A 22,645-nucleotide genomic window follows, 5' to 3' on the forward strand; every position below is an offset into this window, starting at 1 on the left:
TGGTTTATGTTGATCCCTCTCTTATAAAACACTTCTGAAACAGTTCTTGGAGTCCACATTCATTCATATTCATTTAATGATGTAATCGTTTCTTGTGATTTTTTTTCCTGAAGGTCCTACAGGGTCATTGTAGGCAAAGATCAGCATCTTGGCTTTCTTGCCTCCCTCAGAAGATTCTCACGGGGCTGGATACAGTATAAGTATGTGATAAATATCACCTGATTGATGAATGGGACTGAGATGGTCTCTAAGTCTAAATGAATAACATGAATTTTTGCACATTAGCACCAGAGGGCACTATCCTTTAGGTCCATGGCTTATGCTCTGACTTTTTAAAGTTAAAAAGCATTTTTAAAAAATTTAATAAAACTATCATTTTTGAGAAAATGCCATTGGGAGATGGGAATTAGCCTGGAGAACCTGGTGTCAAGAAAAAAAAGAATGAGTTTTCCATCTTACCCATTAAGAAGTCACCGGTTTGCTAAGATCATGAAGGGACCTTAGATAAGCCACATTTTTCATGTGACTCAGATTCTTCATCTAATTCAATGAAAGCCTGAATAAACCACAAGATCCCACATACCTCATGATCAAGTACCTCTCCTCACATTGGATCCCATGTTTTGAAATATTTCTTTTTCTTCTTCTAAACAGTCATTATTAATACAGTAATACATTTTACCTCATCTTTATTAGTCACAGACCAATTTAAATAATCAGATGTTCTCACTGGCATCAGATGACTGCAGAAACCATTACATGGCTATTTGGCTTTTTTGAAATTCTGAAATAAGCCCATGGGCACGTCTTTCCTCTGTTGTCCGTCATGTATTCAGGACTCCAAACTAGGAAGTTTTTGGGGGAGAGAGTCTCTAAGTTGCCTGTCTACCTGAAGTTCCATGGCTCTATGGTTGTTTTTTTCTTTGAAGTTGACAGCTCACTTTTTTTTTTAAATTCAAGTTTATTGAGATATAGTCTCATATAATCATCCAAAGTGTACAATCAGTTGTTCACAGTACCATCATATTGTTGTGCCTCTATGGTTTTAATTAATGAATGATGCCATCAAATCAATTTAGTCATGTACTTATGGTAGGTGATGAAGACAATAAGTTGAACAAATATCATCTGGACTTCAAGAACTAAGAACTGCTGGTAGTGGTATAGCTATGATTGGTGTGATCACAACATTGACATGTTTTAGTTAGTTCTACATTTCAACCTTAGCCGGACTAACTGGAATTTGAATTTGAACCATAATAACTCTTTATTGAGAAAGGGAGGCAAAGAGAGAGAGACTGATTCTGCTTATCTGCTCGCAAACATCAGTGACACGGTTCAAACCTTCGAGAGACTCACCTGAGGTTTTCTGAACTGAATTCGGACTCCAGGAATCGTAAAAACTGGTCCCGTCCCACCTGGTCCTTCAACATCTCATCGAAAGAGAAGCCCCATCTCTTTACCCGCTGCTGGCTGGGCTCTTTGCTTTGAGGAGGAAAAAAAAAAGGTTTCAGAAATGATCAATATCAGACAAATGCCTGTGTCATATTCTCTTTGACAACTCAAATCAATTTTGCTGCCATGTACTAAAGGAAAACATATTGTAGATACGTGACAGATTAAATAAAAACCTGCAGAGACCCCAAGTGCAGACTTTTGTATACCAACAGCAACCAGTGGTAAAAAGTCCCTGTAAAGGAGCATTTGAATGGGGCAGCAGTTAGGTGAGGGAGCCATGCTGTCTGGCAACTGGCTGCTGTCCTCTGGAAATGCAGCACCACCATTTATTTGATTGTTCTAGTCTGTTCTGTAAGTTATGGGCCCAGCTCTTGACTCCATAATTTTTTCACTTTTACTATAAGGCAGAATGATTCATAGATCTAATCTTTCATCAACGACGTTGCCCTCCACCTCCCGCCCCTTTCTCAATCCACAGGTGAGAAGCAGAGTCCTGTTTAGAGCTGAGTAACCTATGACAGCAAGGCATCAACTCACCTGGCATAAACCATCTTCATTTGTTTAGAAGAGGAGTGCAGCATTCATTCATTCATTCATTCATTCATTCACTTAACCACTCACCCAGGGCTTATGATGGGTAGCAATGTTCCACATATTCTATATCTGTAAATTCACTGAATCCCCACAAATACTTTCTGAAAAATGTACTAGTAGTATCCTCATTTTGTAGATAAGGAAACTGAGGCCTGTGGAGGTTAGGACACACAGTTAGGACACAGTGGAGTTGAGATTCTAATCTAGGCAGCGTGGCTCCTGAGCCCAGCTCTTGACGCTGCTCGGCCACATGGCTAGCCGTGGCTGTGTTGCCTCAAGTTCATCTGATCCTCCTCGGAATGGAGCAGCATTGTGAGAATGGCGTTGGTCTTATTTTTCTGGTGTCTGAAGATGAAAACATTTCCTGCGACTCCTGTCTTTCCATTTAAAGTTCACTTACTGTACCCATTTCCTGGCCCTTCAAAGGGCATAGGGTCCTAGTTTACAAGTCATATACTGTAACTGCTTCCCACTCAAGGTGGGGTCTGTGGACCCACAGCAGAATCTCAGACCCCACCCCAGACCTGCTGAATCAGAATCAACATTTTAACAGATCCCTAGCTGATCTGTGTGCACATCAAAGTTTCAGAAACATTGGTGGAGCAATCCTTTTTTTACCTTTTTAAAAATCGACACAAACCTTTTATTACCTCTAACAGACATTAAGCAAATAAAATCACATTTCCTCTTACTATAGAATTGGCATATATTCAATATTTATCTTAAAGGGGAAGAGAGCTTGTGTGTTGAAAGGCTTGGAAAGCAGATAGCTCTAGACCAGCCCTGTCCAACAGAACTTTCTGCAATGATGATGGAAGTATTCTATTTCTTTGCTATCCAATACCATCACCACTGGCCATATGTGGCTACTGAGTACATGAATGTGACTAGTGTGATTGATGAATGGAATTTTTCATTTATTTTTAAATACTTAAAATCTAAATTTAAATAGCTACATGTGGCTAGCTGCTACTGTGTTGAAAAGCACAACTCTAGACTTAAACCATCCAAACTCAACCCTTCTATTTCTGCAGACATAATCACCAACAGTAGGGTCTTCTCAATCCAAGGGCAGTGACATAGCTTATGTGCTTAGGGCTTAGAGAGGCTCCTGCTGTACAACTCTGCATCTCCAGGCAGGGCCCGATAGTGAGGGGCAGACGAAGCCCATTGGGTCAAACATGGTGGAATTCCATGAATAGTCTCTACAAAGTTCTAGGCTGGGCCTTTTACAAGACAAGAAGACAGGTCCTAGGTTGTCTGAACTCAAGCTACAGAACTAATCATCTCCAAATTTTCCAGGGGACAAAAAGCCCTTTTTATGGAGAGATATTCTTAAGGTTGAGGCTAGCTGCAAATTTAAGTCCCAGAGGGCTGGAGGATATTGCCTCTTTCTGTCAGGGTCATGCTATGACTTGGGGTTGGTGCAACCATCTGCTCTCTGACAGCCAAGATTTTGGGACTCTGAAGGGCAGTGCTGTTGGCACCTGCACCCCATCAAAGGCTGAGCTCAGAGAGCCAGGTGTGGAAAGTAGCTCAGGCTTGCAATAACTGCCTCAAGGACAGACTCACCACCATAACACTTTCTGGCAGTAAGTCCACATTCATCCCATCAGGTTCCCTGGTAGTGGAAGGGGTGGGAGAAGGGCCGTTTGCAGGGTGGGCCAGAAAACTTGGGAACACACTGTAGATGCAGATTGGGAGGCCTGGGGCAGAGGTTGAGGACATCTAGAAAGCTCCAAGGTTACCCTTCAGCATAAACAAGGTGGCCCAGAGAGCCAGGATTCCCTGGGTTCTATTAGCAATAGGTGCCCAGCATTCACAAAGCTGTGTCTACACCTGGCCACTCCAGATCACTTCTTTTTCCCTAGTTCTGTTTGGCCACTGGGGTTGTATTCTAATCAAAGCTTCTCGGATTCAACTTTCCTATGCATGTCTTTCCTTGGGCATTTCCAAACATCATCTTCTTTAGAACAGACTTGAACATGTTGCCACCACTGAACAGTCTCTTGTGGTTACCAAATAATTCTGAAAATCAAACCACTTCCAGACATCCATCCCCACATGGCTGGTACAAGAATCCTCCCTCGACTCAACTCGATCAAACAATTCACAGAACCCACAGTTGCTTTATTTCCATCCATTGTGTGGAAATGCTCCCTTGTGATTTCTTTTATATTACATTTTATGATTTATCTTTTTAGAGTTTATGCCTTTGTCTCCCCAGCTATCCTGTGAACTTTTTGGGTGCAGGGGACATTCCTTGTATGTTTTTATGTTCACTGCAGCACTTTTCACACAGCAAGCATTCAGTACAAAACAGAAATAAATCAGAAAGTGTTTACAGTGATGTGGGTGATGTGTCCTTACACACCCATTTCTTATCCTGACAAAATTTTCTGATTGCTAGTTGGATGCTTTTTACTCTCATTTGTCCTCTGTGCCCACTGGTGCCCAACAAGTTCCTGCCTCCCACATCCCAGGAACTTCCCTGGGACACACTCCCAGTGTTGTTTAGACTTCAGAATTTTCTCCAACCATGATCTGGTAACACTGGGCTTATTTTTCCTTAATGATGAGCCATGGCAATCACTATTTTACTTTAATTAAACTTCTCAGTTAGAATTTTCCTCAGATAGATTTGACATACGGTTCGCCCATCCTTTAAAAAGGCAGCCTTTAATTTTTCTCTGAATATATACTTTTTCATTCTTGGATTCCTAGATCCCATAAGTTGTCTGTGAAGCAGAAAGGATTAAAGCACAGCTTTCTGTTATTTTATGCTACACTCTGCATCATCTTGCCAAATGTTCTCTTGACTGCTTTTGATGCCCTCCACTGGGCTGTTTGTAGTCTCCATGCGGGCAGAGACAGAATCTTCCTCATTTTTGTACAATCTGGACTTTGGCCATGATGTTCTCTGCCCTGGACATTGAAATGAGTCTGGCTGACTCCTCTGCCCAGTGGGAGTCCAGAGCCTGCCTCAGATTAAAATGAATTGCCAAGGGATTACGATCTCATGACTTCTGTTTTCTCATATGCTGCCTCTATCCTTCCACCTGCCCAGACTCATTTTTCACCAAAAATCCCCTTTGCATGAAGTTTTTGGGAATGTGGTAGATTGAGTTATGTATTCCAGAGAGTACATGTTCTTAATCTTATAATGGGTGTGGCCCCACTGTAAACAGGACCTCTGGAAGATGTTATTTTTAGATAAGGTGTGGCCTAACTAATGAGGGTGGGTTTAATCTGGATTACTGGAGGCCTTGTAAAGAGAATCCAGAAGTCACAGAAGCCAGAGAGGAAGGACATCACCAAGCAATGGTTGGCGATGATATAAAACAAGGAATCCCAAGGATCACCCGCAGCCAGTACCAGAACCCTACAGGCTTCAGCAAACAAGCTGATATCTCGATTTTGGACCACTTCTAGCCACAAAACTATGAGCCAATAAATGCCTGTTATCTAAACCAACCCATTGTGTGGTATTTGTGACAGATTCCTGGGAAGCTTAAAACAGGGAACCTCTACTGAAATTTGAGGGTCTCAAGAAGGGGGTACCTGTTGTACCACCCAGTGGCAAACGACTTAAAAATCACATGCTTAACATTCCTGTTCCGAAAGGTACTCGGTCCCCTCTGTGGTAGGGATTTTCCTGGTGCCACACAGCATCCTGTTTCCACCATCACCCTGGCGTCTCTCTCCTCCCTTGCTTTGCACTGTACCTTAGCTCGTCTCTCTCAGAAACAATTAATAAATTCTTACTTACTCATGTGGCACAGCACAACCTTCTAACTTTGTCGTTTGGGTGTCTGCCAACACCCCTGCCCTTGAGCCATTGCTTTCTGCCCCCAAGAGGCTTATTAATGAACTTTGCAAAACAAAGAGGAATTCTGCAGCCAGGTGGTAAGACAGCATGTTTTAGTTCCCCTGCTGCATGTGTATCTAAGAGACTTTCTTGCTCAGAATATAGCACATAGTAGGTTCTCAATACTTACTTGTTTAACCAAACCAAAACTGAGGAACAAATGAGACTTTATCGGTCCTCTTCAGCCTTTGTTTTCACGGGCAAGAACCATTTCTAGGCTGAAGTGCAAGGTTGGCATTGATCCCACACTCTCCTTTTCCAAAGACAGTTTCCTGTCACCACTGCCAGCGTCTTCATTTTCACTTACATCTAAGTAACTTGATTCGGCCTTAGGTGGGCAGGCTGCTGTCTTAGCTTAGGCTTTAAGATTGGAGCAGAAGCCTGAACAGTAAGAGCAGAACCCAAGCACCAGGCCTAGGGTGGGAAGCACAGCCTCAGGGACACAGAGCAGAGCAGTCTGGGATAAAGCAACAGGCCGGGTGACTGCCATTTCCCCAAACAACTGCATGCTTCTTTGCTGACTTTCAACAATGAAGGAAGACCTACCAGTTTCATCCTGGTGAATTTGGTTCATTCATTTACCTCTCCTCCTTTCCCAAATACCAATGAAATACCAGGCAACTAGTCATTTCTCCATCTACCCATCTGACCTCTATTTTGGAGTGCCAGGCACAGGTCTAAATGCTAAAATATAAGTCCTATTGGAAACAGAACCATGGGGAGGGTTTGATACAGAATGACTGGGTGGATGGGGGTGGCCCCTTTAGGTTGGGAGGCCACAGAAGGCCTTTCTGAGAAGGGGACGCCAATGCCAAGAGAGCCATGAATGACAAAAGCCAGGCAGTTGAGCATCCAGGGGAACAGCAGCCCGGGAAGATGGAACAGGCAAAAGTCTGGAGTTGAGTGAAGTATAAAAATTCCATAGCATGTAGAGGCAAAGAAATCTCCTATCAGTAGATGATAAACTTTGAGGAATTTCAGGAATATCTGATGCAGATGGATTGGATTGGTGGCAAAGCTGATTTGGAGCAGCCTATGATTCCAGAGGGGCCACCTGAGAAGAAGGTAGCTGGGTTTCCCGACAGAAGCTTGAGAAAACTGCAAGCTCTGAGCAGTAGGACTGGAAGTGGAGGCACTGGGTGGGCATTGGACAGGGGGGCATATGAAAGAAATTCAGAAATATGGAACACAGACTCCACATGGTAATCATTTTTTTGGCAGACTTCTAAAATGAGCCATAAGACCAGAGGGTAGAACCTCTGCTAACCTTGGAGTGCAACAGCAAATATAGAGGGAAAAAACAGCTCAGCCAGCAGGGGACCTCTAAAGACACTATCTCTCACTGGCTTCAAGCACTCTAACTGGGTTCCCTTAAGACATCAGCAGAAGAGAGAAGAGTGGACTTGCTGGGGAGCCTGGTAGGGAGATGCTTTAGAAATTCTATCAAGGCTTGAGATACAGAGCAGAGCCCCTGGATTCCGGGATGTCACACTAAGGGAAGGAGAGGCTTCTGCAGCCACCAGTCTTAATGCTGAGAGGACCCAGCCTTTTAGTGTGTTCTTGGACCACATGCCTAGGACCCAGAGGGGAACCTGGCAATTTACCTGTGCCCACCCATTAATATATTCAGGAGACACCCTATAGCCGCCTGAATGGTTCAGAGGAAATCCTGCCAGAGGGAACTCAAATAATGAACCACACCATTGGTTTTCTAACTGTAATGCGCCTTGGAATTGCCTAGAGTGCTTGTTAAAAATATGAAATAAGCCAGACACAAAAAGACAGATATTGTATGATCTTCCTTATATGAAATACATAGTATAAGCAAATTTCATACAGACAGATAGTGGAATACTGGGAGCTAGGGGGTGGGAGGGGGGAAGGGGGAGTTATTATTTAATGGGTGCAGCTGTTTGAGCTGATGAAAGATTTAGGGTAATGGATATTGGCAATGGGAGCACAGTATTGCGAATGTAATTAATATCACCGAATTGTACACTTGAAAGTGGTTAAAATGGGAAATTTTGCGTTGCATGTATGTGTGATGGATTGAATTGTGTACCCCAGTTTGAACATGTTCTTGGTCTTGGTCCTCATAAATAATATCTCTTCAAGATGTTATTTCAGTTAAGGTGTGGCCCCACTCAATCAGATTGGGCTTTAATTGGATTACTGGAGTCAGTTATAGGCAGAGGGCAAGTAAGACGGAGAGAGAACCAGAAGAGGCTGCCATGTACACTGTCATGTGACAGAAAAGCCAAGGACCAGGGATAGCTGGCAGCCAGCCCCAGAATGCCACAGTCTTCAGGGAGAAAGCACTGTCATGATGATACCTCGATTCTGGATTTCTCCTAGCCTCAAAATTGTGTGCCAATAAATTTGCATTATTTGCATTATTTATGCCAGTCCATTGCATGATTTGTTTTAGTGGCCAGGAAACTAAAACAAAAAGTTTTTTTTTTTTAATTACAGATGCCCAGAACTACCTCAAGGCATCTGTATTGTTAGTGAGAGCATCAGGTGACTCTGATGCACTCCGTGGTGTGAGAACCGCTGATCCACATGATTGCTGAAGTAGTCCTTGCTAGTTAGAGACGTAGTCCATTTAGACTAGGGCTACCCATTAGAATCACCTGGGGAAATTTTTTAAAAATAACAATACCCTACTCACAGAAATTCTGATTTAATTGGGACTAAGCACTGGTACTTTTTATAAGCTTCCCAGTGGTTCTAATGTATGGCCAGGGTAGAAAGCCAAGACCTTCATTTATAAAAATGGCAGTCCCCCAAACTGCTAGGTATATGAAAAGAGTGATGAGTTCTAAAGAGTGATCAGACAGTGAAACAATGATCAGAACAAATGATCTTCTGATCACTGATCCTGTGGCCAATCACCCCCAATGAAACAGACTAAGTGGCAGAAATAGAGGGGCTATATGAAAACATAAAATCTGTATCACACCTTCAAGGGAATTCAAGAGGATAGACATTAATAGAACAGGGCAGGCTGCTGAGAAAAAGAACAGTCCAAGAAATATTAAGAAATCTTGGAAATGAAAAGCATGATTGTCAACCATTCCTCCCAACAAATCAGAAGGAAAAAACCTCATTAGGAGAATAAACTTCAATGGATACCATTGAAAACCAAACTGATGATACTGAAGATTTATTAAAGGAATTCTATCCTGTAAATACAGAACAAAAAAAACTAATAGACGGAAACTATAATATAGAAATTATCACAATTATATTTTAAATAAATATTATATAATTAATAAATATATTGTCAGTAGATAATATTATTATAATATAGAAAAGATAAGAGATATGGCAACTCCATCCATGAGGCCTAGAATTCCTACAATAGTATTTCCCGATGGGAGAGGTTGGAATGAAAAAACAAGTTGCAGTAATTAAAAAGAGAAAAAAAGAAAAGAAGAGTCCCTGAGCTAAAGAAAAAATTAAGATCTGGCATCAGATCAGAGGTACTATACAGTGCAGTAGAAAAGTATGTGTATCCTGGTGATTTGGGATATAATGTTCTGTATATGTCTGTTAAATCTAATTCATTTATCAGATTGTTTAGGTTTTCAATTTCCTTATTGGTCCTCTGTCTGGTTGATCTATCTATAGGAGAGAGTGATGTGTTGAAGTCTCCCACAATTATTGTGGAAACATCAATTACTTCCTTTAGTTTTGCCAGTGTTTCTCTCATGTATTTTGTGGCACCTTGATTGGGTGCATAGACATTTACGATTGTTATTTCTTCTTGTTGAATTGCCCCTTTTATTAGTATGTAGTGGCCTTCTTTGTCTCTCAAAACATCCCTGCATTTAAAGTCTATTTTATCTGAGATTAATATTGCTACACCTGCTTTCTTTTGGCTGTAGGTTGCATGATATATTTTTTTCCATCCTTTCACTTTCAATTTCTTTGTGTCCCTGTGTCTAAGATGAGTCACTTGTATGCAACATATTGATGGTTCATTTCTTTTGATCCATTCTGCGAATCTATATCTTTTAATTGGGGAGTTTAATCCATTTACATTCAATGTTATAACCGTGAAGGCATTTCTTGAATCAGCCATCTTATCCTTTGGTTTATGTTTGTCATATATATTTTTCCCCTCTCTCTATTAATATCCTTTATTGTACCCATACTGAATCTCTTTAGTACTGAACCTTTCTCCAAGTCTCTCTGTCCTTTCTTTGTTTCTCTGTCTGTAGGGCTCCCTTGAGTATCTCCAGTAGGGCAGGTCTCTTGTTAGCAAATTCTCTCAGCATTTGTTTGTGAAAAATTTAAGCTCTCCCTCAAATTTGAAGGAGAGCTTTGCTGGATAAAGTATTCTTGGTTGGAAATTTTTCTCACTCATAATTTTAAATATATCATGCCACTGCCTTCTTGCCTCCATAGTGGCTGCTGAGTAGTCACTACTTAGTCTTATGCTGTTTCCTTTGTATGTGGTGAATTGCTTTTCTCTTGCTGCCTTCAGAACTTGCTCCTTATCTTCCATGTTTGACAGGGTGATCAGAATATGTCTCGGAGTGGGTTTATTCGGATTTATTCTATTTGGAGTTCGCTGAGCATTTATGATTTGTGTATTTATGTTGTTTAGAAGATTTGGGAAGTTTTCCCCAACAATTTCTTTGAATACTCTTCCTAGACCTTTACCCTTTTCTTCCCCTTCTGGAACACCAATGAGTCTTATATTCGGACGTTTCATATTATCTATCATATCCCTGAGGTCCGTTTCGATTTTTTCAATTTTTTTCCCCATTCTTTCTTTTATGCTTTCATTTTCCATTCTGTCATCTTCCAGGTCACTGATTCGTTGTTCAACTTCCTCTAGTCTTGTACTATGAGTGTCCAGAATCTTTTTAATTTGGTCAACAGTTTCTTTAATTTCCATAAGATCATCTATTTTTTTATTTAGTCTTGCAATGTCTTCTTTATGCTCTTCTAAGGTCTTCTTGATATCCTTTGTATTCTGTACTATGGTCTCATTGTTCATCTTTAGTTCTTTGAGTAGCTGCTCCAGGTGCTGTGTCTCTTCTGATCTTTTGATTTGGGTGCTTGGGCTTGGGTTATCCATATCGTCTGTTTTTTTCATATGCTTTATAATTTTCTGTTGTTTTTGGCCTCTTGGCATTTGCTGAACTTGATAGGGTTCTTTTAGGATGTGTAGACCAATTGAAGTACTTATCTCTAATTTATCAGATCTACCGGTTCGTGGAGTATACTTTCTCTAACTAACCAGCAGGTGGCATCCATGAGCCACCTGTTCTCCACAAGCCAGTTCTCCCCTGCTTTGCCTTTTTGGTGAGTGGGGGAGTGAGTCTTGTGGGGTCCAATTGGTGTACCAAGCTTGCGTGTGTAGTTGGTGTTGCCCGCCCTGTATATGGGGCGTGTTTCTGGGCAGTCAGGGAGTGGGGGTGGCTCTAACAATCATATCTCCCTGGTGATCCTGGAGTTTTAAAGCTGCTGCAATAGTCTAATCCTTCAGTTCAGTCCTGCCACAGTTTGTTTCTGCCACTGACCCACAAGTCCTTGGTATTGGTGTATGGCTCCTGAGACTTGTAAGTGGGTCCCTCTTCCAGGCCATGCACCCCCTGGTCCTCTGTTGAGGGATGACTGTGCTATGTCACAGGTGAGTGCCGTCCCCCCAGGGCGGTTCTGGGCTGCTGGGCTGTGTAGGGAGGCTCCCAGTCTGCTGAAATGATGGCTGAATGGGGCTTTGTTAATTCACACTGCTCCACCTTCCTAACTCTGGGACAATCAGCTGAGGTTGCAGGGAAGGCTAATGTCCACGCCCAGTTTTGTGGAGTGTGCCTGTTATTTGAAGCACTTCCGTCACACTGGGTTGTGTGGGGCAGCTCTGGGCAGGAGTGTTTCCTGTCCACCAGGATGATGGCTGGGAGCAGACACCCCCCTTTTCTTGGGAAGTTGTGGTGTTTAGTGAAATTTCTCAGCCACTGGATTATTGCCTTTTGTCTCAGAGCTCTCAGTTCTGCTCTTGTCTTGACCTGCCCAAATTGCAAGTCTTTGAAGCTTTCTGTATTGGGCTTCTTGGGGTAATTGTTTTACAAAAAGAAAAAAGGATTAAAAAAAAAAAAAAAAAAAAAGGGCCCTCCTCACAGATCTAATGGGTTATTGAAATGCTAAGAGACAAAGTAATTAGGGCCATTAAGGAAAGTTCCACAGGGCAGAGAGATCAGCTTTTCTTCGGGATTTGCATATGAGCCTGAGGGCCTGAGCTCTGCCCTTCCCCTTTCTATGTTCACCAGAACTCCAAAAATCCTCCGCTTTTATTTTGGAGTTTTTCGTGTTGTTTTTTTTCTATGCCTGTCTCCTCTCTGCTGGGCTGGCTGCTCTCAGATTCTCTGGTGTCTGGTCTCAGTCTATCTATGGTTGGAGTTTGGATCAGTAGAATGAGTTTCCGATAAGGGCTGCCACTGCAGTTCTCCCTTCTCCTTCCTGGAGCTGACAGCCCCTCCTCCCATGGGACTGAGCCTGGCAGGGAGCGGCGCGGGTCCCCTGGCCGCAAAAACTTACAGATTTCGCTGATCTCAGCAGTTCCACGTTTTCATGAGTGTTGTATGAAGTATGCCCAAAGTCAGATTGCTCTGTGGTGTCCAGTCCATGCAGTTCCTGGCTTTCTACCTACTTTCCTGGAGGAGTAACTAAAACATACAGCTCACCAGTCCGCCATCTTGCCCCGCCCTCCATGTCTCTTAAAAAGGATGAGGTGTATCTCTACAGATGTGTGTTTACATAGAAAAAGTGTCATGCTATATGTTAATCTAGAAAAACAATTATGGAACAGTATGCATATAATTAGCCCATTTATGCAAAATTATTTTATATTGTATATGCATAAAAATCTGAAAGAACAGCTTAAATCAGAGGTTCCCTAACTTTCTGAGTTCATGGCACTCTTAGCATCTCTGTAAATTTTTCACAGCATCTCTGGGCCAAAATAGATACCTAACAGCTTCGTTTATTAAATAGCCAGGTCCAAAACAACTTAATATATTTATGTCCTAACAACTTAGTAGCTGTCTGAAATACACACAAATTGAAAGAAAAAAATCATATATTTACTTCATTTAAAAATAACTGCAATTACTAATAGGATGTGTGTCTGTTAGGCCCTGTACATCTTCTCAAACTTTGGAAACAGATCGGACCCCATGGGCCTCATTTCCTATTCCAGGTTGATTTTGGCACAGGATTTGCTTTTTATCACAGCAACTGTCTCAGATGCCCAATTTGTGAAGATGTGACATCACTGAAAGTAAGGTCATGTGCTCTGATGTTGAAACTGTGAACTGCCTTAAGCTCGCAGTATGCTGTGTAGCACACTGTGCAAATAAGCTATGCAGTATCTGACATTCATCAAAGATCACCGTGACACCATCAAAAATTTAGAAGGTCCTGTGGTGCCCCGGCATGCCCTGGTGCAGTTTGGGAACCATGGCATTAAACTACAGAGTTTCTTCCTGAAAAGTGAGATGATGCTGGAGGAAAAGTTTTGCCTTTATGTACTTTGAATAGTTTGAACTTTCAATAATTAAGCATATACGACTTGTATAAGGCTTTTCCATTTCAGGAAAAGAAGCCAGAAAAAAGAGCAAGTGAAAGCAAAATTGAAAGGGAGAGAAAGAAAAACGAAAGAAAAGTCGCCCAGCCGAGGGGCAGAGGACGCGAAGCTATGTCACACAGACTGTGTACTTCTTTCTGTAGTCTTGAAAGTCTCCCAAGTCCCTCCAGGCTTCCATTACTCAGCGATTAAGTAAACACACCAGCTTCCCCCACAGGGAGCTACTGGAGGGAATCACCACTGCCAGTCATGCCAGAAGCGTAGAGTGATGAAAATCACGGCTCTGGAGCCCCTGCCGGGGTTCCAGCCCTAACTCTGGAGCTCACTAGCTTAGTGGCCTTGGGCAAGTTCATCAACTCCGCCGTGCCTCAGTTTCCTCGTCTGTGAAATGGTGAGCACGATGATGTCTACCTGTCGTGGGGATTCAACGTAAGGCACTTACTCTGTGACGTGGCAGGTACTTAGTAACCGCCAGCTATTGATACTGTTGTTGCTTCTGTCTAATATGAGAAAAAGGTGTGCCCCCTCGGAACTTGGAAATGGTGAGCAACTGTCCCAGTTTCCTGACACCCCAAGGGTTGGAGAGAAGTCAGAGGGAAGCCAGAAAGGATCCAAAGCCAAATAAAATTTATAAGGGGGTGGGGGCATAGAAACTATGAGTAAGTAGAAATCAGTCTGGACGTTACCCGAGGGTTTTCTGTTCTACCAGTAAACAGAATCAAATTTAGATAGGGAATAATGTAATTTCATGATCTCATAAATTTTTTCTACATCCCTCCCACTCCCAAACCTTAAAATAATTTTTTTTTACCTCATCTCTACGTCCCATAGAGCGATGTCATCGCTGATCCAGGGATTGGAAGGCTCAGCTGGCGTTATCAAAGGATCATACTCCACATACTGTTCTGTGTAAGCAATTAAGCTGCAAGAGGGAAGCCAGGCAAAAGAATGTCACCAACTTCTTAAAGATATTTATTTGTTTTTACGCACACATTATAGCAGTCATATACTTCTAAATTAAAGAGAAACAAATGACCTGCACTCCCACTTTTGACAAATCAAACTGTTTTCATTTGTCCTTGTTATTTCTCATTATGAACAGATCATTTCTAATTGTGGCAGTCAGAGCATACACACGCACTTTGTCTTTTTCCCCACTTAACTCGTTATCTAAAACTTGCATGCACTTTTCCTTCTCTGATTATGCTGGCCTTATGGACACACTGGTTCAAACCTGCTTGTGTATCATCCTCCAAAACAGATGAGAATCTCCTGGTGTCATGCTCACAGAGGATGCTACAGTGGGGACTAAAGCCTCAATACCACTAGGCTGCCAGCTCAGCATTCCCAACCAGAGGCCTTTTTTTTTTTTTTAATTCAGTTTTATTGAGATATATTCACATACCATACAATCATCCATGGTGTACAATCAACTGTTCACTGTACCATCTTATAGTTGTGCATTCATCACCCTAATCTATTTTTGAACATTTTCCTTATACCAGAAAGAATCAGAATCAGAATAAAAAATAAAAATAAAAAAGAGAACACCCAAATCACCCCCTCCCATCCCACCCTTTTTTTCATTTGGGTTTTGTCCCCATTTTTCTGCTCATCCATCCATACACTGGATAAAGGGAGTGTGATCCACAGGGTTTTCACAATCACACTGTCACCCCTTGTAAGCTACATTGTTATACAATCGTCTTCAAGACTTAAGGCTACTGGGTTGGAGTTTGGTAGATTCAGGTATTTACTTCTAGCTATTCCAAAATATTAAAACCTAAAAACTGTTATCTATATAGTTCGTAAGAATGTCCACCAGAGTGACCTCTCGACTCCATTTGATATCTCTCAGCCACTGAAACTTTATTTCGTTTCATTTTGCATCCCCATTTTGGTCAAGAAGATGTTCTCAATCCCATGATGCCGGGTCCAGATTCATCCCCGGGAATCATATCCTGCATTGCCAGGGAGAGTTACACCCCTGGGAGTCAGGTCCCACGTAGGGGGGAGGGCAGCGAGGTCACCAGCTAAGGTGGCTTAGCTAGAGAGAAAGGGTCACATCTGAGCAACAAAGAGGCACTCAGGGGAGACTCTTAGGCACAATTATAAGCAGGTTTAGCATCTTAGAGGTCTTTTTTTTATTATAAAAACTTTTAAATCCTGACAGATCACAAGAGGTTAACATAAGCATTCTTCTGAAGACAATTTAACGTGTTTTTACTTACCATTTAATGGTCACAAACTATTTTCAGCTAGCTTTTATTTTTATCAAAATACATGTAGCTGGTTCAAAAAAAAACTGTAAGATTAGACATATAAAAAAAGACCAAAAAATGGTTTTTTCTCTTATTCATTCTCACAGAGGCATCCACTTTCTACCCTTTTAAGCATTTCTTCTAGCATTTACCTTCATATTTCTAAATTATTTGTTTTATAGCTGTCTTGATTTATTGATTTCAGACAAGGATTTAACTTTCTATTCACCAGTTCCCACCTTCCCCCCAACATACTTTTCCTCTCATGATCCTCCAAATAGTTACATAAAATTTTTATTAAACCAAGAGTCAACGTTCACATTCTTAAACTAGATTAACAATTGTTTAGTGCTGAGCTAAGTAACATACTAATTTTTTGCAAGTGTTCTAAGAGATCTGTTAAACATCTAGTGATGACTTTTCCACATCTTAAACACATCAATAATTTGTCACTTCTGTCTCCCTACCTCCCAGAGTTCCTCTACCCCAAAGTCTTTAGTCTTCTTGCTCCAGCCTGGGCTGCTTGCTCTCTAGGCTTAATACGAAACCACCATCCTGGGACTTCCTTCATTTTGTTGGAATAGAACCCCCGGGTTAAAAATAATTTTCCTTCAGATTTTGAAGGCCACTGTTTTTTTTTTTTTTTTTCTTGTTTGTTCGTTTTTGTTTTTGTAAGCATCCCATATTGCTATTAAGAAGTCTGGATCCATTTTGATTCTTGTTCTTCTGTTCAGTGTCTTTTCTCTCTGGAAACTCAGAATCTTCTCTTTATTACTGTCATGCTCTGAAATTTCATCACGGGCCTTGTTGGTTGTTTTTATTCACTGTGCTTGGGATAATGCAATAGAAACAAAATCCCAGATATTATATATATCTATATATCTAATAGCTATATATCTATATATAGATATATAGCTATATAGATACACATACATACACTAATTTTATTCCCTTCATTTCCTCTGTTTTCTCCTTCTATAATTCTTTTTACTTAAATATTAGACATCCTGATTTGATAATCTAATTTTTCTAAGTTTTCCCTCCCTTTTTTCATTTCCTTGTCCTTTTGTGTGACAATCTTTTAACCTTTCTATTTCACTTTTTAATTTGAGTTATCACATCCTTAAGTTTCCAGAGTTCACTCTTGTTCCTTGATTGTTTCTTTATCATGATATCTTGTTCTTGTCTGTATTGTTCTTACATTTTATGATATATCTTCTTACATCTCAGAGGATATCTTCTCATGTCTCAGAGGATATTTTAATTTTTTTTTAAGTTGAATTGTTTTTAGTTCTTCCAAGTTCTTTTTTGCTCGTTTGTTTCGGTCATACTCCTTCACACTTGGGGCTCTTCTTGAGTGTCTGGAAAACCTCTGACATTCATTTGGAGGCTCAGTGAGTGTGGACAGGGCTTGTCAACTGACAGGCTTCAGTGCTGGTCGTGGAGCAGCTCACTGGCCTTTTCACTGGAAACCTAAATGACGGGTCTAGAGTTTTTACTCTGGGGACAACTATTTTTCTCCAGAGTAGGAGTTGGCAAACTTTTTCTGTAAGGCCCAGGTAGTAAACATTTTAGGCTTTGTGGGTCAGATGGTATCTGTTGCAACTACTCAGCTCTGCTGCTGTAGCACAGACAATATGTAAACAAATCAGCATAACTGCATTCCAGTAAAACTTTATTTACAAAACCAGGGACTCGAGTGGATTTAGCCCATGGGTCACAGTTTGCCCACCCTGCTTTAGAGAAAATCCTCCCGTCTTCTGCCTTTGGGCATGTATGCCTGGCTCCTGGAGGTCTGAGGGCAGGGCAATGGGGAGGGGGCTGAGGACCCCACAGTGCAGGAGGTAGGCCTTTGTTAATTCTCTTGTTTTCAGCCTGCTACCTGTGACGTTGTGTGCGCCCAAGTTCAGAGCTTACGTGACTCCATTTCTCCCAAGAATAAACCGCCCATCTCCTGTGGTGTTGGTGGGTACAGAAAGGTCACCTCTTAGCTGAAGAGTGGGCAGGGGATCTAGGTGTCTAAAAGCTCCATATACAGACTTTGCCCATCCCTTTGATGCCTCACTCTTGCCTTCCATGGTCCCTGGTACCTTCAAGAGCCAAGGTTTAAGACGACCTTTTTCTTTTGAACTTAGTAATATTACTGTAACCTCGGAAGTTATAAAAGTATATAGTGCAGCAACCCTAGAAAGATATCAAAGCGAGTATTGCTATAGCACTAGGAAGGCATAAAGTAAGCATAGAAATAATGAAATGAGTTACACTTATAGTGTTGATATCTTAGGCTAGGTTTAACTGGATGTATAACAAAAAGTTTGGTAATATCTCTATTTATATTGTGTCTTCTCAGGTGTTTGAAATATTCAAAGGCATCATTATATTATATTTTTAATTGTAGTTAAAATTGTTTATAGGAGTTTGTTTCAAAATTTGAAGGAAAAATGGTTTCCAAGGTTTCCTTTGTTAGATATATGTTTAAAATTTGAAGCACAAATTTCAAGTACAAAGTACAAGTAATTGTTGATATACCTCTTCTTGACAAATATTTTTAAGTCCCCATGACATCAAAGCATCTGAAATATACACACGCTCATGCAATGGCAAAACCACACTCAAGTACCCTATAGGCCACCCAAGGTCCATGCATTGTACCAATATGCCCAAGGGACAGACCCTCAGCATCTTCTTTTGCACTTAGAACCTTCTTGCTCCTAGACTGAGGTCAGGAGAGTAAGGGCTGGCTGACTAGCCTCCTTAGTCTTAGGATTTCTCTACCCACCCCGTTGTGGGCAGCCAGAAGCTTCTCAGCCACCATGGCCTAAAGGGGTACATGTCTTGCTTTTCCCTGCTCTTGTGGCTCCTTCCCTCTCCAAAGGGCACATCTCCCTTCTCACACCCTATCCTGAGAATCTCATTTCTGTTTATCTACCCATTCCTGCTAATTCAAGGGAGAAGTAAGAGCTTACTCCAAAAGGTGGGACCTCTTTAACTAGTTAATAACTACTTATAGGGCATATATCTATATCTGTATATCTATATATCTATCTATATCTATCTATATCTACATCTATCTATATTTATATACATATATATATCAGAAATTGACTTCCCCAGAGTAAAACACAGGGATGGAAAAACAAAATTTCTTCCCCTATCTCTCTGACCCTTCCTCAGATTTTCTTGAGATAGGCTGGATTTTTTTTTTTTTAATCAGATCCCTCCCCTGTTCACACTTTATTTGACCCTCTGTCTGGCTATACCTCCAACCTTGGGAAGAAGGGGCCAGCTAGCTCTGTCAGGTGTGGCAGTGGAGGGGCCCCCAGATGAAGCCCTGAAATGAGCTTGCCTGGGCAAGGGGAGAGCAGGGAAGCTGGGCTGAATTTCAGGAGAAACCTGCAGTGTCAGGCTGCTTGTTATTGTGTGAAAGGCAATGAAGCAGCTGTCCACTGACCAGCTTAAGACAGCAGAATCTTAAAAGGTCAGAGAGCAACTAAGGAAATTGGGAAGTGATATGTGATGGCTCAAGCGGTAATGAACACAGGCTCACTGCCAGGTCTCCTTCAGAGAAACTTGGGAATATCTTCATAGGAATGGGGGGAGGAGAGGTGGAGAGATTTAATGGTGAAGTTAGCCCAAGAGAATGTGGTTGAGAGCCCAAGACGGGATGTCATTACTGTCCAAGTTAAGAGGCACAAGATACGGCCATATAGCTGGCATTAAGAATGAATGGAGAGGAGGCAGGGTGAGATGGCTGCATAGGGAGGTGTGGAATTTAATTAGTCCCCTAGAGTAACCAGTAAATAGCCAGGAACAACTAGTAAATAGTCTGGAACAACTGTTGGGGAACATCGTGACCAGACACATGTCATACACTAGACTGAAATGGGAGGAATGGCTGAGATCACAGCATAGAACTGTAAGTAAAGCTCCCTAAACTGTGAAGCCACAACCCCTCCCCCACTGGCACAGCAGGCTGAGTTGGAACACTTCCCTGTGGAAAAAAGAAGCAGTCTACTAGGTTCAAAGGAAAGTAACTCAACCAAGCCCCACTTGCAGTTTTAATTAACAAATTTGGACTGCTGAGTAAAAACTATGGGCACAGATAAACCCAGAGCAAACAGGAAAGGAACCCTGAGGTCTCTCCCAGCAGAGAGGAAGTGGGACTGACAGAAAAGAAAATAATAATAAATAAATAAAAACAGAGGCTTTTGGAAATGGCTGAGCTCAGAATACTGGAAAATGGCTCTGTCCCAAGAAAAGGGGCACCTAGACTTGGGTACCAACTCTGGTGGACTGGCAAAACGGGGGGTGGGGGTGGGGTGGGGCTGGGGACTAGCTCTGAAAAGGAGATTTCTTTCTTTTTTCTTTTTTTCTTCTCTCACTCCAAGTAGCTCATTAGAGAAAGCCTCAGGCATTTTCAATTGTCAGTGTTGACCCAGGCAAGGGTGGAGTTAACAGAGTCAGAGAGACAAAGTCAAGTGTAGGAGATGATTCCCTAAAGGGCATATCTTCCCTAAGAAAAGGGGGGCAGGGCCCAGCTCAAGTGGCAGCCCTCCCTCAGAGAATTCAGAACTGAGGGAAGGGGGGTGGTGGTGGGACAGAAGCAACTTTATTGGCTTCTGACACCCTCAGCCCATGGCTGGGCAGGGTCTGCTGAGTATTAAAGGCACTGTACCTCTTTATGCCAGTGGGTAGCTGTGGGTTGACAAGCACCACCTGCTAGGCAGGATAGGAAAAGCACAGAGTCTAGAGGCCTCAAAGGAAAGTCTGATAACCTTCTGGGTCTCATCTCTAGGGAAACTTGATACTGATTACAGCCTCCTCCTGAGAGCTAGGCCCATCTGGTCTGGGAAAATATGATTGGGGTAATCAAGGAAACTAAATGCCTAGACAACAAAAAATTATGAGGCACACTAGGAAAAATGAAGATATGGCCCAGTCAAAGGAAAAACTTACACTTCAAATGAGATACAGGAGTTGAAACAACTAATTAAAGATGCTCAAACAAATCTTCTAAATCAAATCAATGAGCTGAAGGAAAATGTGGCAAAAGAGATGAAGAATATAAAGAAGACATGCATGACCATAAAGAAGAATTTGTAAGCTTGAAAAAACAAATGGCAGAACTTATGGGAATGAAAGGCACAATAGAAGACATGAAAAACACAATGGAGACCTACAACAGCAGATTTGAAGAGGCAGAAGAAAGGATTCATGAATGGGAGGACAGGACATTTGAAATCCTACACACAAAAGAACAGATTGGAAAAATATGAGAAGCATCACAGGGAATTGAAAGACAACATGAAGCACATGAATATACATATTATGGGTGTCCCAGAAGGAGAAGAGAAGGGAAAAGGGACAGAAACATAATAGAGGAAATAATAACTGAAAATTTCCCATCTCTTATGAAAGACATAAAATTACAGATCCAAGAAGCACAGCACACCCCAAACAGAATAGATCTGAGTAGACCAACTCCAAGACACTTAACAATCAGATTATCAAATGTTAAAAACAAAGAGACAATTCTGAAAGCACCAAGAGAAAAGTGATCCATCATATACAAGGGAAGCTTGATAAGACTATGTGCGGATTTCTCAGTAGAAACCATGGAGGCGAGAAGGCAGTGGTATGATGTTTTTAAGATATTGAGAGAGAAAAACTGCCAACCAAGAATTCTATATCTAGAAAAATTGTCATTAAAAAATGAGGGAGAATTTGAAATATTTTCAGACAAACAGACACTGAGAGAATTTGTGAGCAAGATACCTGCTCTGCAAGAAATACTAAAGGAGCACTACAGGCATATAGGAAAAGACAGAAGAGAGAGGTTCAGAGAAGAGTGTAGAAATGAAGACAATCGGTAAGAGTAGAAAGAGAGAGAGAGAGGAAAAAATAAAAATAAAATAAGATATGACATATAAAATCCAAAGACAAAATCATAGACAGTAGACATTACATTAAGTGAAATTACCCAGATATAAAAGGACTACTACTGTACGGTCTCACTAATAGAAACTTGAAAGTTAAAGTTGAAAACATAGGTTATCAGGAGATAGAAAGAGGGTAGAGATCAGGCATCTGAGGCTGAATGAATACAGAATGTTCAACAGGATTGATTGTACAGATCCGTAAACGGATAGCACAATACTGTGTGATGGTAGCACAATATTGTAAGTACTCTGAACAAAGATAAGTATGAGTACAGGTGAAAGAGGAAGGTTAGGGGTATGTATGAAAGCAGAAAGAAAGAGGATAAAGACTTGGACTGTATAACTTAGTAAAAGCTAGAGTGGTCAATGATGGTGATTAAGTATACTAACATAAGAATGTTTTCATATGAGGGAGACTAAGTGAATGTCCACATTGCAAGGTGTTGAAAACTGGATGGTATAGGAGAAAAATACAATCAATGCAAACTAGAGTCTATAGTTGACATAACATTGTAATATGATTCCATTAATTGTAACAAAGGCAATATACCAAAGCTGAATGTCTATAATAAGGGGATATAATGGAGTGTTATGGGATTCTTGGTGGTGTTGTTGTATGACCTTTTAATTGTGTTTTATTTTATTTTATTTTATTTTTTTCTTCTATCTCTTTTCCTTCTTCATTTTTTTCTCCTCTTCCTCTTGCATTGTGGAAGAAATGGAAATGTCCTCATATAGATTGTGGTGGTAAATGCATCATTTGGTGATTATATTGGGAATCATTGATTTTTTACTTAGGATGGATTGTATGGTGTGTGAATAAAACTGTTTAAAAATAAACAGAGGGATAGAAGTGCTGGAGAAAATGAGGAAAGAGGGATGTACCTATTCACTGTTGATGGGGAAACAGAATCGTGCATTTCAT

The 22,645-nt window shown here is 41.2% G+C and overlaps 1 protein-coding gene across 3 annotated transcripts in view; it reads right to left on the minus strand.

Annotated features, from left to right (window-relative positions):
* The window catches only part of RGS6 (regulator of G protein signaling 6), a 629,792-nt gene that overhangs the window by 44,513 nt on the left and 562,634 nt on the right, over positions 1-22,645 (minus strand). For all 3 annotated transcript variants that reach the window (XM_037832376.1, XM_037832375.1, XM_037832377.1), the window contains exons 13-14: positions 14,332-14,442; positions 1,360-1,485 (exon numbers count right to left, since the gene is read on the minus strand). In XM_037832376.1, the coding sequence (XP_037688304.1) occupies positions 1,360-1,485; positions 14,332-14,442 (237 nt within the window). The remainder of the gene's footprint in view (positions 1-1,359; positions 1,486-14,331; positions 14,443-22,645) is intronic.

This window comes from Choloepus didactylus, chromosome 4 (assembly GCF_015220235.1).
Source record: "Choloepus didactylus isolate mChoDid1 chromosome 4, mChoDid1.pri, whole genome shotgun sequence".
Classification (NCBI taxonomy): Eukaryota; Metazoa; Chordata; class Mammalia; order Pilosa; family Megalonychidae; genus Choloepus; species Choloepus didactylus.